Source organism: Sinocyclocheilus grahami, unplaced genomic scaffold (genome assembly GCF_001515645.1).
Source record: "Sinocyclocheilus grahami isolate Dianchi unplaced genomic scaffold, SAMN03320097.WGS_v1.1 scaffold778.1, whole genome shotgun sequence".
Lineage (NCBI taxonomy): Eukaryota > Metazoa > Chordata > Actinopteri > Cypriniformes > Cyprinidae > Sinocyclocheilus > Sinocyclocheilus grahami.
The window spans coordinates 224,836-243,751 of record NW_015505957.1 but is presented as its reverse complement, the minus strand read 5'-3'; the positions used below and the strand labels follow the sequence as shown (position 1 = coordinate 243,751).

The window sequence follows — 18,916 nt, the reverse complement described above, 5'->3', positions numbered from 1 at the left end:
GCTCTGACATGCACTGTGAGCTGTGAGGTCTTATATAGACAGGTGTGTGGCTTTGCTAATCAAGTCCAATCAGTATAATCAAACACAGCTGGACTCAAATTAAGGTGTAGAACCATCTCAAGGATGATCAGAAGAAATGGACAGGACCTGAGTTAAATATATGAGTGTCACAGCAAAGGGTCTGAATACTTAGGACCATGTGATATTTCAGTTTTTCTTTTTTAATAAATCTGCAAAAATGTCAACAATTCTGTGTTTTTCTGTCAATATGGGGTGCTCTGTGTACATTAATGAGGAAAAAAAATGAACTTAAATGATTTTAGCAAATGGCTGCAATATAACAAAGAGTGAAAAATTTAAGGGGGTCTGAATATTTTCCGTACCCACTGTATATACGATATATAGGCTATAAACCGGCTGAAATCACTTGGACCCTACCTGATCGAAAAAAATCCAGTCTTTCACTCTGCCCGTGTCAATTTGAGTCTTTTTAAAGATTTAAATCCCTGCCTCCAAACCGCTCCTCTGTTGGTCACGGATTATGGAAAGTGAAACTTAAATCTATAGGGGTGGTTGGATTTATTCATGCACGTTAAAAATATTAACGTCTTTTCAGATACTTATTTACAGCATTATCTTAATAGGCTGTATATTAACTTAATGGGAGAAAAACCAGAAGTTCTATGTGAAATCCGACATTGAGCACCCCCATATAGCCAAAATGGCATGATAGCTACTCCTCTCTCCGTTATGGCTTAGAGAAAGGAAAGTGAAACTTAAATCTATAGGGGTGGTTGGATTTATTCATGCACGTTAAAAATATTAACGTCTTTTCAGATACTTATTTACAGCATTATCTTAATAGGCTGTATATTAACTTAATGGGAGAAAAACCAGAAGTTCTATGTGAAATCCGACATTGAGCACCCCCATATAGCCAAAATGGCATGATCAGAACACCTCTGCGAATATTCGACTGAGATTGGTAGCCAAATCAGGCTCCTCCTATCGAAGCATCGAATCTTAGACTATTCGGGGTCACCCCTATTCTGAACATAACTCATGTTTTAGCAGTTTCCAATTAGATGTTTTAAACCAGCATGGTGAAGTGAGCATGGACAGTAGCCCTAAACGACAACCATCAGGCATACTGGGAGCTTAAAAAGTTCTGCTAGCAAATTCTTCAAGTACATAAGCTTCATTCTTGCTTTCTGACAAACTCCCAGAGCTTCTGGCATCATCGCCCTCCCCTTCATTACTTTTTCTAAGCCACTTCCTGAGTCTAGATGCACTGGCTGATGTGTGGCGACAGCCTGTCAAAGCCAAGAGCTTCTGACATCCTCTCCCCTCAAGCACGACAAGCAGTAGCAGGCCAAGGGGAACAACAGGACTTTGCGTTGTAGGACACTTATTGCTAAGCATTCGCCAGAGACCTTGATGTGTCAAAGGAGGAAAAAGCCAAAGTCATCAAAACTTTTTGCAAGCCTCCAGCAAGGTGCATGTCTAGAGTCATCAGGAGGGAAACTCCACTGTCAGCTCCATATTCTCACAAGGCACTATAATATCATATTATATGGGGCGTAAAGGCCTGATGTTTCAAATATGATATAACAAAAATGTAAAGTTTTTTTTTTTTCTTTCATTTTCTCTAAAGTTTCAAATATTGTTCCATTAAAAAAAATTAGACCTTAAACCCCCTAGAAATAACAGCCAAAAAATTCCAAGCAAACAAAAGCATGACATCAGCAGATTAATAATACCGCAACAAAAAAAATACCATAACCACATATACCATTGGTTTCCACCAAAATACTACAAAAATACTTTATTAGCCACCACTGTCATCAAAACAAGAAACTAACCAAACAGTACCAAAATAATAATAATTGTAAACTAAATAGTGACCAAAATATATATTTTTTTAATTTCTCAAAGTTTCAAATGAATAAAACTAATAATCTGAATTACATTAAATCACAAATTAAATCTATGATGATTTTTTAGCAACAACAACTGAAATATCTATACTATAGTACCATGGTAGCTAAATATTAAGATTGAGCTACTTCCTCGTTTAAAATACAATGCATCAAGTTGAGATCTGATACTCCACAGCACTAGGTCTCAAACCGCAGAAATAGGCCATGACAATTATTCCCTACTGAGTTAAGTAATCCCTATGACTGAGAGGAAGCTGCACTGTATTGAAAAGCAGGGCTAAAAAGCTAAAGACTTGTGAAAAGGCTGACTCCTGCCTTTTCCTGCACAGCATTTTGCTTTTGTGACCTGGTCGCCAATGCGGATGCCCTGAAAAGGTGAGATGTACAAAGATTGCAGCCAAAGACCTAGCCTAAAAATTGCATACTGCATGTTTGCTGTCTGCCTAGGCAGCTCACTGGTTTTGAAACACAGCCATAGACTAGGGATGCACCGATATGAAAATTTTGGCCGATACCGATAACCGATTATTCTTTATTTTTGAAAGCCGATAACCGATATGTTGGCCGATAAATCTATATCCAAATTGTTATATACTTTTTGAGAGCCTGATTACAAAAAAGGTCTCATCATTAAAAGCCACATCCCAAACACTTCAACATAAGCAGCCTAGTTTGAACGGTGTACGTTTAAAAAATATTTTTACTCTCCCATTACCAAATTTAGTCATAAAAAAGCCTTACAAATAAATAAAATTATGCATAAATAATGCAAACAAGTCACTGGACATCATTACACATGTAAAGAATCAAAATGAATGCGCCATAGATCAATAAAACGGAATAGCCTCTGCACGGACAATAATTAAATGATTTTAATTACTAAACCATATTGTTGATGAAAATAATAAGAGAAAAATACAAGTGGTTGTTGTTATTAATAATATATCAATGATTTTGAAAAAGTAACAAATTAATACCACTGTTTTAAATAGCAGCCATTGAGCTGCAGCTCAAGCTGAAGCTGAAGAGCTGAATGAACACGGTAAACTGAAGCGTTTTGCTGGCAGCTTATTTAACTCAAGGAAATGCATCCTGAGATTAATATTAATACAACATAAACATAATATTACAACTTATATATGTACAAAATGACGCAGTTATTGCATGCTATAGTCAGAATGTGTGATCCTGTTGTGGATGCGCTCTTCCCATAACAACGCGCTGAAACACAGCAACTAAACCCAAAGAATGCACAACGTTTTATTATAATAATGTTCTCATTAGAATGTTATATACACGACATTCCCAATCATAGTTATTAATGTTGTGCACTGCTGTTTGAGCTGCGTGCGCTGAGCTAAAGACGATCACCGGTAAACTGAAGCGCTCTTTTAACTTAACCAAACGCATTCTATATGAGATAAATCAGATATACATCAAATAAACACAATATTACAATGTACAATTGCACAAAAGGCTGCAAACGAACAGCGCGCATCTGAAGTGTCTCTGAAGGAAATAATGCATTATTTATCGGCTTTAAGATATCGGCCAAATTTTCTTATCAGGCCGATACCGATAACAGAAAAAATGAGCCGATATGGGCCGATACCGATATGGTGGCCGATATATCGTGCATCCCTACCATAGACACATACAGGCTGCAATCTACTAGGCATTTCAGACTGCATTTCTGATGCATGTGTGAAAGGCATTTTTTGGCCTGCCATTTAAAACGCAGTATTTACAAAATTTCTCTCCGATGATTTGTTATACAGTAAAAACCGTGCAGCATATAGTATTATAATAAGTAAATAAACTAAAACATAGACCTTGAGAGGAAACATCAACAAGCTGTAAACAATCCTGTCCCATTCCCTGTCACAATCCATCAAGCGTTCTTGGAAAACAGTGCACTATTGCAGAATGATGGTTTAGAGATTGTCAGTAAACACACTTATGACCCTTTCAGCCTAGCGCTGTCGTGATCATGAAATATTAGTCAGCTGATTAATTGTTGCACAAATACTCGCGCTTAACTCTACGCCTTTCTCTTCATTCATCAAAACAGTTCCGCACGTCCGGCTGAGAACTGTTGGCTATCCATGCTTATGCAGGACATTTTCTGCTAATCTAATACCCAGTCTGCCAAAGCATACTGAAGCCATTCAGCTATGAGCTTCTCTGGTACATATCTTATTTCACACTTGGTAGCATCCAGTCATTGGTGAGGTAATGTATTGTTAAGCTCGCGTATGGGGCAACATCTGTGCTTGATCACACATGTGTATTGGCCAAGTCAGGTTCTTTAAACCTTGACATCTTTAATTTGGCTACATAGGCCGGGAACTGCAATTTCTGAGATTTCCTGGCAATTCATACTGCTTGTCAAGCTTTTGCAGCATTCATATCACATTCAAACTCGGGCCAGAAGCCTCTGCAATAGCCTACTGCTGGGGAGCAACTGCCATTTTATGGTATTGGTGTCTTTGCTGCAGAGGCGGCCCACCCGAGTTATTCCATTTTGAGTTAAAGGTGACATATCATGAAAATCTGACTTTTCCAGGTTTTAAGTGCTATAATCAGGTCCCCGGTGCATCTACCAACAAAGGAAACATGAAAAAGATTAACCCAGTAACTTTGTTTTGGTAAGCCTTTTTCTGCAAGTGTCTGAAAAAACTAGCGCGTCTGATTTCGCTTCCCTAGTGATGTTGCAAAGGGATCTCATTACAATATTACCGCCCCTTACTCTCTAAGTTTCCACCCATGGCGCCATCATTTTGATTTTGCAAGCGACTCTTATTTCACACTTGGTAGCATCCAGTCATTGGTGAGGTAATGTATTGTTAAGCTCGCGTATGGGGCAACATCTGTGCTTGATCACACATGTGTATTGGCCAAGTCAGGTTCTTTAAACCTTGACATCTTTAATTTGGCTACATAGGCCGGGAACTGCAATTTCTGAGATTTCCTGGCAATTCATACTGCTTGTCAAGCTTTTGCAGCATTCATATCACATTCAAACTCGGGCCAGAAGCCTCTGCAATAGCCTACTGCTGGGGAGCAACTGCCATTTTATGGTATTGGTGTCTTTGCTGCAGAGGCGGCCCACCCGAGTTATTCCATTTTGAGTTAAAGGTGACATATCATGAAAATCTGACTTTTCCAGGTTTTAAGTGCTATAATCAGGTCCCCGGTGCATCTACCAACAAAGGAAACATGAAAAAGATTAACCCAGTAACTTTGTTTTGGTAAGCCTTTTTCTGCAAGTGTCTGAAAAAACTAGCGCGTCTGATTTCGCTTCCCTAGTGATGTTGCAAAGGGATCTCATTACAATATTACCGCCCCTTACTCTCTAAGTTTCCACCCATGGCGCCATCATTTTGATTTTGCAAGCGACAACGGTGTACCAGTTCTAACGCCATGGCGAAAGTTTGAGCAAAACTTGCTAATTGTTCTGCCTTAGATGAGCACAGAACACTATTTAGAGTCCCAGCCTCAGTGGAGACGAGAGCAGAGGATTTATTGATTTATTTACTGCATATTGCTGCTGCCACACAGATCTAAAAAAAAAAAACATGCGATTTATTTCCCAGCTGTTTACCTTCACAGACATAACCGACTGTTTTTGTAACTTGTGTTTTTAACGTAAACTTGTGTGTGAATGAGAACTTAGTTTAGTACTCCCATGCTGTGACATCCGCTTTCTGTCCTTATGCACTCAGAAAACCGTATTTCAGATGTTTAAACTAATATGGTTTAAAACGCATGATTTCAGCGCAATAAACATGATAATCAGAACCAAAACAGATGTTTTGTAGCAGGTACGAGCTGTAATGGCACAGCTCTATTCTGGAAAAAGGGGCGCGGAGCAGCAGCGCATTTGCATTTAAAGGGATATTTCATGAAAATTTGATGTTTATCTGCTTACCCCCAGGGCATTCAAGATGTAGGTGACTTTGTTTCTTCAGTAGAACACAAACGAAGATTTTAAACGCAAACCGTTGCAGTCTGTCAGTCTTATAATGGAGGTGAATGGGAATCACGACTTTGAGAGTAAAAAAAAAAAACATACACAAACAAAACCAAATTAAACCCTGTGGCTCGTGATGATACATTGATGTGTAAAGACACAACACGATCGGTCTGTGCAAGAAACTGAACAGTATTTATATAGTTTTTTACCTCTTGATTCACGCAATGTCCGAACAGTTCGAACTGCCCTGAGAGGCGCGCGTCCTCCTGAATGCATTCTCAACAGCAGGCGCGTGAGGCGCCATCTTCTTTTTCTTGCTTTACGGCGGATCGCAGACTTAGAAGTGCATTACCGCCACCTATTTCTCAAATGGACCATTGACACTCTATCTACAATCTCAATTAGGAGTGTCAATGGTCCACTTGAGAGATAGGTGGCGGTAATGCACTTATAAGTCTAATAAATAAATAATTAGTTATTATTCCAGTTAGTTGGGTATTAGCATTCTAATTCCAATTAATTTTTATTCCAATATTCTTTCAGGAAATGCTTTGTTGCATAAGTAATTATTTAATATTCCAACTCCAATTAGTTGATACTAAAATATTTCTTGCAAATGCTAATAAGTTAATATTACAATTCCAGTTAGTTTGATATATACAGTAAAATGCATTCTTTAAATAAATAATAAATGTTTCAAATTTAATTAGATGGATATTAAGATATCATTTGAAATATTAACAAATTGGAATATTACTAAACAACTAACTGTATTGGGACTATTTATATACCAAAGCATTTACTGGAAATGTTGTAACATTAATATTAAATATTTCCAGGAAATGCTTTGTTGTATGAATAATTAGCTAATGTTACAACTGTATTGCACAACCATTTTAAACAATTCAAACATGCAAAATTAAACAAGAAAGGACTGTGTGTAAATTACCTCCTTTCCACAGAGCTGTTTAACGCACCGCTGCACCCGCAAGGAACACATCAAGCCAACTAAAACGCACCTAATTTGCATCCTGTTTGTTGGAACATTTCCAAAATTGGCACAAAATTCCTTCATTTGGATAGAAGAAGCACGTCACGGTAAAAAAACAAAGATTCCGCTTTGAGGTCAGCTGATTTAAACATTCATGTAGGCCTCATGAATATGGTCGTCCTCTTCAAGGTTTGGAAATATTTTCTGGGAACTGCTGCAACGATTTTTTTCTGATCGTACTTCCCCCGTGTCTGTTGAGTTCATGGTTTATTTCATAGTTAAGTGTCTCATAAAAATATCTAAACATCCATAATGTTTCACACAGAAGGGGTTATTACTGCGAAGCCCTGCAAGGAGGAAATGACAATGGGGGTACTCTTCTGATGGATAAATGAAGCATCCAGGCCTAAATGAGCCATGAAAGTCAATTAGGAAACATCCATAAAGTCCATTTTCTCAGTACAGTTTTTAACGCAGGGTCTTGGTTTTCAGAACGGATGGGCCACGAGAAATAAAGGGCTGTGTGTGTGCATACACCATGTTTGGAGGAGTGGATTGTTGGACTACTTGTTCTTGACCACAGAAAAAAAAGAGAGTCAAGTATTATCATTTCCTCTGGGTTTCACAATGCAGTACAGAGCGAGATAGGGGGGCATAAATGGGAGGGAGTGAGCGTTTGGCTTGGGGGGCAGGGTGTTTGATGAGCCTTTTCATCTGCACAGCTCTTTGAGGCAAGATGCTTTCAAAAAGCTCTTAAACAGAGCCCTGCGATGCTCAGACGCAGCCATGGGCACATTGTGCCATCTCATCCTATTCCACAGGAACCAAAAAAAGGCCCAGATCCAGCCACAGTCAATAAAACAGCTTTATTTTAAAGGGGTAGTTCAAATATAATAAAAATTAATATTGACTACTAATATTGAATATATACTGTATATTTTTTATATTTCTTAATGTAGCGGTACTGGTCAACATTGGACATTTATCGGATGCTATTGGACAGTTAATTATTAATGCTCATTGCCTCTATTTTTACATTTGCATTTCATCATCAAACAATCACTTAAAGGTAATCTTAAAAATACTTTAATTATAACACTTAAATTTAAGCTTTAGTAAATATTTATTTTTTGTACTGTATATTATATTGTTAAATTAACTTGTAGCCTAATTTTAATTTTCACTCTTTTTTAACAGAACTGCATAACATTTTTATATTGTCCATTAATCTGTTCTCGATCTGTTAACTTTAGAATAACAAATCAGATTATTGGTAGAATTTGAATACTGTGAACCCCTAAAGATAATCTTTAGAAAATCTCAAAAATGAATATGAAATAATTAAATAAATCATTAAATCATTTTAATAGTACATCTGTACAATTGTACATGTTGTGATGCCTAAATTCACCTATAGCCTTTAAAATGCATGATTTTAGTTTTATTTTTTTAGACAAAATTGTGCATAATTTCAATATCTATATATCATCAGCGATATGAAAACAGAATTTTAACATCTTGTCTCCCCATGAATTATACCAAATTTATTAAGCTAAATGTTTCCCTATGGTCTACAAACCTGCATGTCACATACAGAATCAAGCCACTTACCAACAAAATCAATCGTCCTGCACATTAACTGTGGACACAGCACTATGCGAGATCTAAACATAAGATCAGCAAAAAAGTGTTTCGGATCATCACATATACGCTTCATGTATGTACGGCCACACATACACAAAGCAAAACCAGTTCAACCTGCAAATTGACCTAGTATTACGCTCACCACAGACACTTTGCCCACTTCCAGTACACACCATAAAAACCACAAACTGCAGTTTAATCATTTCCTCAAGAAACCACATCAGTGCATGTCATCTATGCATGAGTTTCACTGATCTATAGCCACAACCAACCTGAACGGCAGTATGTGGGTGTCACCTACTCGCTCATGAAACCTCAAGCTATATTATGGGTCGGCTGGGCTTATTGACAGCCGTGTTAGTCAGAGTTTCCATTGAACACAGTTACAGAACAAGCTACTGAAGGGCATGTTGTAACCAAACAAACAGGCACAGTTAAAGGGCCTCTATCACTGCTTTAAGCATATGAAGCGGACTTTGTTCGAGTCCAAATATGGTCAGCATGTCCTGAAATGATGTTAACTCACCACGTGGCTAAGATATGTGACGGGTCTCAGTGTTTACACAGCATTTGCAGAGTCCATGAAAATGCAAACCACAATCTAACTGAACACAGTGCTCTGGGAAAAATTAGATAATTATAACACGTGCCATAAAAATCCATTCAATCATTTACCAGATGGACTTCCCTCCACCCCTGCCCGTCAACTTCCTGTTGTGTCAGAATTTATTACCTCAGATTAATGGATTTCATTAATTTACTCATTGATAGTATTTGAACCGCATGCAGAATTTCCTGTGCTTTAAAATATGGACTGTATCAGGCTCACAAAATAAGCAACATGAAACGCACAAATGTACAATTTTCAGTAAAGTATCTCAGGACCAGGAAAGACAAATTGTTAACAAATGTTCCTAAAGCTGCAACCTACTAAATGAAAAATGCCATGGACAAAAATGACAAACATAAATCATTTTATGCTAGTAAACTCACACAAGAAAGTTTAAATTCTCAAACAGCCTTTAAACCGGAGATCTGATAGAAGCATTTCGACATTTTCGGATGCTATTTAGTGAACCAGCTTTACAAAAACAAGAAACGTACCTGTGCGCTCAATGTAGTCAACACACTTCTCAATGAACAGAGGTATGGGCCTATCAGGTGTGACCAAGTTCTGAAGAGGCACCCCAAAATAGTTGCTTTCCCAATTTCTACGAGTTGGTGGATACAATGGCTTTGTGGTCTTTGTTGACTTTGTCTGTTAAGAAAAAAATTACAATAACACGATCACTACAATGCATGCTGATGACACAATCTAAAAACTAAAACGTATAATTTTAAACTGAATTTAGGCATTACAAAATAATATACAGTATGAAAAGTGAATATACATTTTGAGATTTGCTAAAGATTTAACAGTGGTATTAAACTACTAAAGTAACTTTAGATTTCTCTAGGTAATTGAAAAGTAGTGGCTTACCTTTTTGGGTTCCTTGGTCTTTGGTGGTTTCTTTTTCTTCATTTTCTTATCATCCTGCTCTGGGTCCGATGTGATGGCTGGATTGTCTATCCCTCCTTTCCAAGGATCCACTGGTGAGAGAAGTGGATCTTCTTCACTTCCTCGGTTGCCCCTTCCTTTCTTCTTCTTCTGCGTAGCAGGCCCCGACTCATCATCACTGACATCCGAGTGCACTCGTCTATGATAAGCTTTTGTCTTGCTGAAGAGGATCTTGGAACGATGTTTGTACTTAGAAGGCCTTCTGCCACCCTGAGACTTAGACATGGAATCAAAGCCATTCTCCTCATCCCCGTGCAAAGCGAGTCCGCCGAACGAATTGCGGATCCTGCCAGATCTGCTGTGTGCGTCTTCCGGTACGGCATAGATGTCCTCACTGAAGCCTTTTGATTTGAGAAGCGTGTCGGCCGGCTCTGCATAGTTATCAGATGCTTCAAGGTCATCGCCGTGACCCATCATTGGACCACGTGTCCACCTGGAGGTCCTCATTCCAGCTTCAATGGTCCTCAGTAGGTTGGGATCCAGCTTTTTAACGTTGGGCTTGGGCAGCACATTGGGCTTGGGTTTTACCGGGGGAGGCACTTTGTGGTTACGCTCGTGATCACCAAGAGGTGTGCTGTGAACTGGGTACTCGTTTCCTTCCAGGTCGATTCTGTACTTCCTTTCACTAGGATTGGGCAGCAGCTGCACATCATCGCCTATAGGGCTGTAAGGTGGCGGTCCCTCCCCATCGTCCTCAGAGTCAGGGTAATACTGGTAGGCAGGCGAATGGCTATGAGGTGACTGCGGGAAGACGTCTTCTCCGGTGCCTGTTCCGTCCCTGCCATTATCGAACATAAAGTAGCTTTCAATGTTGCACTTCTTCTCGAGGACCTCGTTGAAAAATGGCGTGAAAACTTCTGTCTGTCTGTGATACTGGGACAAGGAGTAGAGAGCGGTAAATTTGGCCGTAATTTCTGTGGCAATGTGCTCACCTTCAGTCATTAGCTCTTTTATCGCCTCGTTCTCGAAGAAGTCCGCTTGGCTGTCCGTAATGGCCACCAGTTGAACTGGAATGACATCCTGGACTTCAGCCAGGAACGCCCTCAGCATAGCCATGGAAGACTTTCGTTTTGCTGAGTAAACAAGAATGTACCCATGCACCAATTCGTCCTTTCTGATTCCAATGGAGGAGTGGTAGGAGAGCACAGTGACATGTATGCGTCTGCGCATACCCCCGATGATTTTGTCAAGGATCAATGTGTTGCACTGCCCAGGCTGTCCGGCGCTGCAGGAATGCGAGTCCAAGAACGGTGAGAGAATGAGATCCACGCTGAACGGATCTCCACACATGGCACACATGACTATCCGCAAATCTGTCTCCGACAGATCCTTAATGGAGGGCATGGGGCTCATCATGTCGAAATTGTGCTTCAATCCCTCCAACACCGCTCTGAGGGCCTGTTTTATCTGAGACTCATTAAACTTTCTGGGGAAAGTGCCGGAGAGTATATCTACAAAAGTACACTGTAGCTTATTTGCAAGCTGTTGGCCTTGATGCCTCAAAATAGGCATGTTTTTGCCAACACTGTCACGCTGATTTGCTAGAATGAGAATGAATGGCACCGGCTGGCTATACCTATCCCTTCTGCTCTGGGCAATCTCAGCTCGGATCCGGCTTACGCGGTCACCGATGTAATTAAGCGACTCTATAGAGCTGAAGACACAAAAGAACCCATGGGGCTTGAAAGTCGATATCCAGGAATGGTTCAAAAGCATGCCGGAATTGACATCCACAGGCAAAAGGTCTAATTCATAGATTTTCCCATCAAGGGTGTATTCATCATCAGTGGACTGAGCTCGGATTTCATTTGCGAGCTCCTGCGCCAATCCTTCTCTGCCCACGAGACACAAGTTAACCTTATCAATGTTGGCACTGTTGTAGTAGATATTCGAGCGGCCGTGATCTAGCTGAACCAGCCGTTTGGCGAGGACTTGCTCGACTTTGAGATCGATGCAGGCTGTGCCACTGAGGCATGTTTCCTTCGTGGGGTGATAGACAAACCCGATGTGTTTCAGTAAAAGTGATTCCCTGTCAGTGGCGAGTTTCTGGAGAGCTCTGTATCTAGGTTCCTCGTTAAGCACGGCATGAATCTCACTCATTTTGTCATAGCTCGGGGTCGCGTTCAAATCGAGGTCATAGAACAGCTCTGCATGCTCAAACAGCATTTCCTGAAACTCCTCTTTGGCCCTTTCAACTATTTCCTGCTGATGCCGACTGTAAACATCTCTGCGATCTGATTCGGTGATGTGCTTGTATGCCTCGTCCTCCATGACAAAGCACATGACCTCTTCCCACGGCTGGCCGGGGCTAATGAAATGCACTCGCTCCAGCGTCTTCTTGAATTTCTCCTTCATCTCTAAACGCCTCTTGTCAGATATTAAATGCTGTATGTGGTTTTGATAAATCCTCTCTCCTTCCATGGTTTTGAGGATATCGAAGGGCACTCTTCTGTCGTCGGTTTTATCGAGGTGGTCTGTCTCATACCACGGCGTTTGTTCTAACTCAATGAAACAGTACTGAAACTCAGGCCTGCTCTTCATAAGGCTCTGAGCCTCAGTCCAACTCAGCATCTCAATTTCCTCCAGGTTGTTCAGCAACTTATTAAGAATTTTTGGCAGACTTGTAAGGTAATCCTCACGCCGCCTCTTGATATGCTCTTGTCTCAGCTGTTCTATGTGCTTCGAAAAGGTGTTTCTAGCCTTTTTGGTGCCTTCGATGTTGATGTACTCGTCATAGTCTGGGTGGCTTTTCAATTTATTGCTCACAATTTTCCAGCTTGTGTGATAATCTCGGACAGTTTGAACGATGAGCTTTTCAAACTTGTCTGAAACTGAAGCTACTAATAGTCTCTGGGATTTGTACGCTTCCAAATAAGAGATGATTTTGGGTTTTCCTCGGGTTTTGTCCATCTGCTGTATCAGAGCATTGAAACAGAGTTCCACGTTCACAGACGCTCGAGCTGATGTTTCCACCAACATGAGATTCTTTTTACCTGTAACAAACGTCTGCACCTCCCTCAGGTATTGCTCGACACATTCGTCACATTTTGTTGCAACGATGATTATGGGTTTTTTCGCCTTGGAAATCTGAGAATGAAGGCTGTGGACAAATTTCATCTGGTCGTCGAATTTCCTATTGCATCCTTTGCTTACATCTATACACAACACAAAGCCATCGATGTTCAGCTTGCCATCAGGCATCTGCTTCTGATCAAAATCCTGTTCCAACCCAAGCTGGTCTGTGCAAATGTACATCAGCTTCTCAGCAGACTGAAGCTTCGTATTTGCAGCCCTTTTCGTGTAAGGCTGCAGGTTTGTGCTCCGATGAGGCAAGAAAGTTTGGTCATCAATGAACTCAGTCTGCTCAATGACCTGGATTCGACACTCGAGGCCATCGTCCCCTCGATGTAACACTTCACCCCAATATAAGAAATGATCGTTATTCACCACGCGCCCTCCAAAGTCAATTGTGCTCAACACAGAAGTGTGCTCCAAGTAGTAGCAGTCCGCACTGGGGTGCACATATCTGTTGCATAGGCAGGATTTACCTACGCCGCAGTTGCCCTTCTCTTTCTCAGTGCCTGAAAGTCCGACGACACTGATAGCGTATGTCGGACGGGGCTCCTTATTCTTGGCCATTATATTGCCCCTCTCATTGCTTGTTACACTAAGCAAAGTATGCCGGCCAGGCAAGCACGTACTTCCATTTGCTAGTGCAGACGCATTTCCATTTCTCACTTTGCATGAGCCGATGTAGCTTTAATCTTGATCATCTGACCCGGACGACTCTTTCCTCTCCTATCACCTTCCTGCAATAAAAAAATATTAAATTAGTCAACAATAAGAAGAAGTGTAAAGTTTTGTTTTCAATAGCCAAACACTTATCATACTGAATTTAATAAGTCAGATGACAACATAGGCACAATCACAATACAAAACAAACAAGTACAATAAAAAATGATGACTCACAATACGCAACATAACAGTATGCATCATTACTGATATCTAAGAATTCAAGCATGACACTAACAATACTATTATGAAATATTATTGCCAATGCATTTGCATTTTGACTACCCTTTTTATATTTGAAGTCTGCAAACACTACCACAACTGCTCAGGCTACAAAACTATCTCAACAATCCACATGTGACACACATCTTCAATGCATTCATTTATCATAAGTAGGAGTACTGACACTGTGGCACTAGCGCTTTCACTGTAATATGCGTTTACTGCATGTACTCCAGTGTTTTTAGAAAATATGCAAGCTATGCTTGTCATCTGCAGTGACAAGCTTTGTAGTAACAAACAAATGCATCTGTCAGTAGGAATAAGCCAGCAAATTGGCTAATTTACACTCCAAGAGCATTAAGTTCATGATAAACACAAAACAACTGCAAGAAAATATCTTATAAATGCAATTCAATTCAGTGTTGGCTCTTAAAAGCATAACTAGAACCACTTTTGAATTTGGCAGTAGGCCTGTCATGATAACAACTTTTTGTTGTGCTATATATTGCCCCAGAAATAACTGCGATGAGTGATATTATTGTCATTTTAAAGCCAATTTTATGCCACTGAATATATAATAATAACCTAACAGCATAATAATGCAAGAAGGCCTACACACTTCCAAATGACAACAAACTTTTAATTTTTAAGAATATTTAGATCATGGAAATTAAGTATCAAAATATTAGATACCTTAAAAAACCTGAATAAACAGTAAAACATTTTCTAACAGAAAGTGCAAAGTAGAAAAAAAGAAAACTGCACAAAGAACTTGTATGGAGATTTTTCCATCTACAGATTTTTCCCTGACCTTCTTTTCTCTGTAAATTAAGGGTGCACACTATTGCTGAAAAACACAATCACTACTTAGCAGTCAGATGTCCATATGCACAAAGGCACAGATCCCTAAACAAGGCCATATCTGCAGATTAAACTTTTTTTTGTATAAGCATTTTTTAAATTTGAACTAGCACCTCATGACTACACCACTTAATGCACGAGAAGCTGCAAAAGACACAGGCGCAAGTGGAACGTACAAAACATGGTGACATTCATTTTTAAGTAAATATAATGGGCGATATATTGCATCACCAAAAATGATTTAGGTCATGCACACATATTGCACGATAAGTCTATATATTGATTATTGCGACAAGCCTATTTGGCATGATGTGTCTTTAAAAGATTCACATTTGTGAAAATTGTGTCATAATTTACTCATCTTTGTGTCGTTCCAAACCTGTATGACTTTCTTTCTCAGTGGAACACAAAAGGAGATCTTAGCCAGAATGTACAGCCTGAGTCACTTTTTTTATTGCATCTGTTTTCCACATAATGAAAGTAACTGATAAATGATAAAAACTGGTAAAAACTGCCATTCTTTGTTCCACAGAAGAAATAAAGGCATACATTGTTTGATCAATACATTACCAGGTCTTTTTCAGTCATTTATAAGTACTGTATAAGGACATTTAGATTCACATCGATTTGCTAATGAATCTTTCAAACATTTCGTGAACCAGTTTGACCGATTCATTCAAAAGAACCGACTCAAAAGAACAACCCAATCGAATCACTCTACACAAAAATCAATACCTAGCCTATATGATGAAATATCGCACAATTTTAACATGACTACAAACTGCATATTCAGTTTAAAAATGCTCATGAATTTTAAGATGTTAGTAATTTCGGGTAGGGAAAACACTTTTTATCATTCTCAGTCTCAGATTTTTTCAGTTCTTCCATAACCGTGGGAAGACTGGAGTAAATGATGACAGAAATTTCATTTTGGCCGAAATATCCCTTTGTATTGAGGTGGATGTCATGCATGACCGCATTTATGAGACATCAGGACTTCACGCGCGTTAAATCACGGAAACATAGGACATCAATGTCGAGACGCGTTTCTTAACGACGGTGGGCTGTATTTCTAAGCGAGGATGTAAAGCAGACACAAGCATCTGCTGAAGGTGAGAAGGAATAACGAACAGAAGCGCTATTACGAGCCACACTGCGATCAGATGTGCAAACGACGATTCCCACAACTAGTCGAGAGAATTATTGCTAAATGTGGCTTCCAAATTGCCAAGAATTTGCGCATCATTTACTTCAAACCCCACAAGCGTCCACTCCATTTGAATCCCAGGAATTTGATTTCACATCAGAATAGTTTTATCACAAGACAATCAATACGCACACGCTCTTGCATTAAATAACACGGCGATTTAGATCTGTTTAGTATGTGTTAATATGCTTATTCGTATTCGCATCGACACGGGCCTTGCCTCTAACAAGGCATTATATGCTTCCTTTGCTTGCTAGCTTCCCAGTTAGCCAGGGCTAGTTAAGTGTGACACCGACATAACGCACTGTAAGCGAGACAGACAAATCTGTGCATTTACATAAAGCTACACAACTACCGCCTAGACTTGGAAATAAATCACACATTAAACCAAATTCAGTGAAGCAAACGACAAAAAGCATGCTGGAAAGTCACATACTCCGTGTACATTCCCCTACCTAACATGGTCGCTCCCAGCTCCAGACACCACAGATAGGAGGAGGCATTCCAACTATTTCCTTTAATTTCTGCTCATGCGATACCGAAACAAATCACAGTTTTGTCGCGTTTCCCGTGAGCGGTTGGAATAATCGGCGAAATTTCCCCAAAAGTGGTTGTTTTCAGTGTTTTCTAGCATTAAGAGTGGTATGCGTGTAATCGGAGAGCCATCCCCTCCCCTCTCATTCCAGTCAGTAATGGCGACGGTCTCTCTCTCTCTCTCTCTCTCTCTCTCTCTGAGCTCCCCCAATTCTCAATACACATTTAAACACAGTCAGCATCTACTGAGCACAGTCTCCCAGTGCAATAATACTACACCATCAGAGCTAACTAATGAAAAGAGGCTCTAGTCTCTAGAGATCAAATTATGAATTAGGGAATAGATTGATGATTAGTTATTCTAGGAGCCTTCCCAGTTTGAATGTCAATCTCTCTCTCTCTCTCTCTCTCTCTCTCTCTCTCTCTCTCTCTCTCCATTTACTATAACTCTGTATCTATCTATCTATCTATCTATCTATCTGTTATAAGGCTATATTTACATATTGGTTGTAGTAGCCTTTTGGATTGAGATTTACTAAAACTGCTCCAAGGTTGGAGTTTTTGGATGTTTTATTTATTTGGACATTTCTCAGTGATTTTTAATCACTCAGTGAATTAATTTATATATATTTATATATATTTTTTTCTCAACTAGTACCATTTACAAATTATGTATGTTTTCAAATAAGGCACTGTTTTTATTTTTAAATAGCTAAGTGATATTTTTAAATATCTTTTAAAAATTGTGAAATATGTTATATTACATGGTTAAAAAACTAGTTGTGTAAAGGGGTCCTATTATGCTCTTTTACAAAGTCTTGATTTTGTTTTGGCTCTTATACTAGGTTGTTCGAAAAACAAATTATTTTCACATATTTTACATTATTACAACACCTCTCTCCTCAGTCTGGCATGAACGGCTCGAATAGTTCCTGTTTCAAATGAAGGCCTGCCTTCTGAAATACGAAATGTGCTGTGATTGGTTAGCTGGGCCAGTGTGTGTTGTGATTGGCAGCACTCGACGCCTGGTCGGGAAATGTCACGCCTCTTACCATAGCTGCCTGCGAGCTTCAGTGTAAATTTTGAGTCAAAATCAAATCAATTTGAGCGCGATTTAAACCCGGATGATTGTAACCACTATAAGTTTGTCTGCCTTGGGAAAGCTAGCGTGTCTCCGACATAGTGATGACACTCGTTGCCTTCTCTAGTGCAGCTCAACCAGGTCTCGTCCCATTGGTCAATATTTGTGATATCACAAATCCCGGAAAATATGCATTGTAGTCCAAACGAGTCGTTCGTTGTAGTTTTTGAAAAGTGATTTCTGTTAAATAAAATATCTCCTTTTGAATTGGACTTTGAGCTTTGTAACTTTGCAGATCTTTTTTTATGCTCAAACAGCAACATTACAGACAAACTAAAGTTGAAAAAGTGAAAAAGCATAATAGGACCCCTTTAAAGCTGGAAGTTAAAGCTCTATTGACCTGGGTACTGTTTCATAAAACAAGTTTACCAAGCCAGGCTTATTTCAGTCTGACTTATTTTGAACCAAATCGACTGACAATAAGTCAGACTAACTGAAATAAACAGCCCTGGGTGCTGTTTCATAAAACAAGTTTACCAAATAAAAGAAGCCATGCTTATTTCAGTTAGTCTGACTTATTGTCACTTGATTTGGTTCCAAATTAATCAGACTAAGTGAAATAAGCCTGGCTTATTTGGTAAACTTGTTTTATGAAACAGCCCCCTGGTCTGTTTGTATGAAGGCTCAGCTGCTATTTCAATGACACAAAAACACCATAGATTGGGAAGGCCGGTCTTATCCTGTTTGTACGTTTTTATTTATTAAGTCTAAAGTTAAATTTAAAATCTTTTCTGAGTCCAGCTTTTATCATAAACTAGTTCATCATACCTTTACTTCATCAATAAAAGATGTCAGTGGTAGTCACTGGTGTTCATTTAGCAAGAGATTGTATGCTACAATGAACTTAGCAAACATCTGCAGTACTTTGTTTTTTGTTTTGTACCCAGATAACCCAGGACAATGTTTATAGTACACTGTTCACCATTTAAGTTAGCAGTGAAATTTGAATTTTGACTTTTGAATATGCACAGCCTCTCTTGTGCTTTACAAGCTTGGTTTATATAAATTTAGATTATTCTTAACAGACACACACATTGCTTTACTATTATA

At 39.3% G+C, this 18,916-nt stretch overlaps 1 protein-coding gene across 1 annotated transcript in view; it reads right to left on the bottom strand.

Annotated features, from left to right (window-relative positions):
- LOC107561551 (rho GTPase-activating protein 5-like) overlaps positions 1-16,865 on the bottom strand; it is a 47,870-nt gene extending 31,005 nt beyond the window's left edge. Inside the window, exons 1-3 of the mRNA XM_016246020.1 lie at positions 16,647-16,865; positions 10,032-13,918; positions 9,656-9,809 (exon numbers count right to left, since the gene is read on the bottom strand). Coding sequence (XP_016101506.1) covers positions 9,656-9,809; positions 10,032-13,748 — 3,871 coding nt within the window. The 5' untranslated portion in view covers positions 13,749-13,918; positions 16,647-16,865. The remainder of the gene's footprint in view (positions 1-9,655; positions 9,810-10,031; positions 13,919-16,646) is intronic.
- Between the last annotated feature and the right edge of the window lie 2,051 nt (positions 16,866-18,916).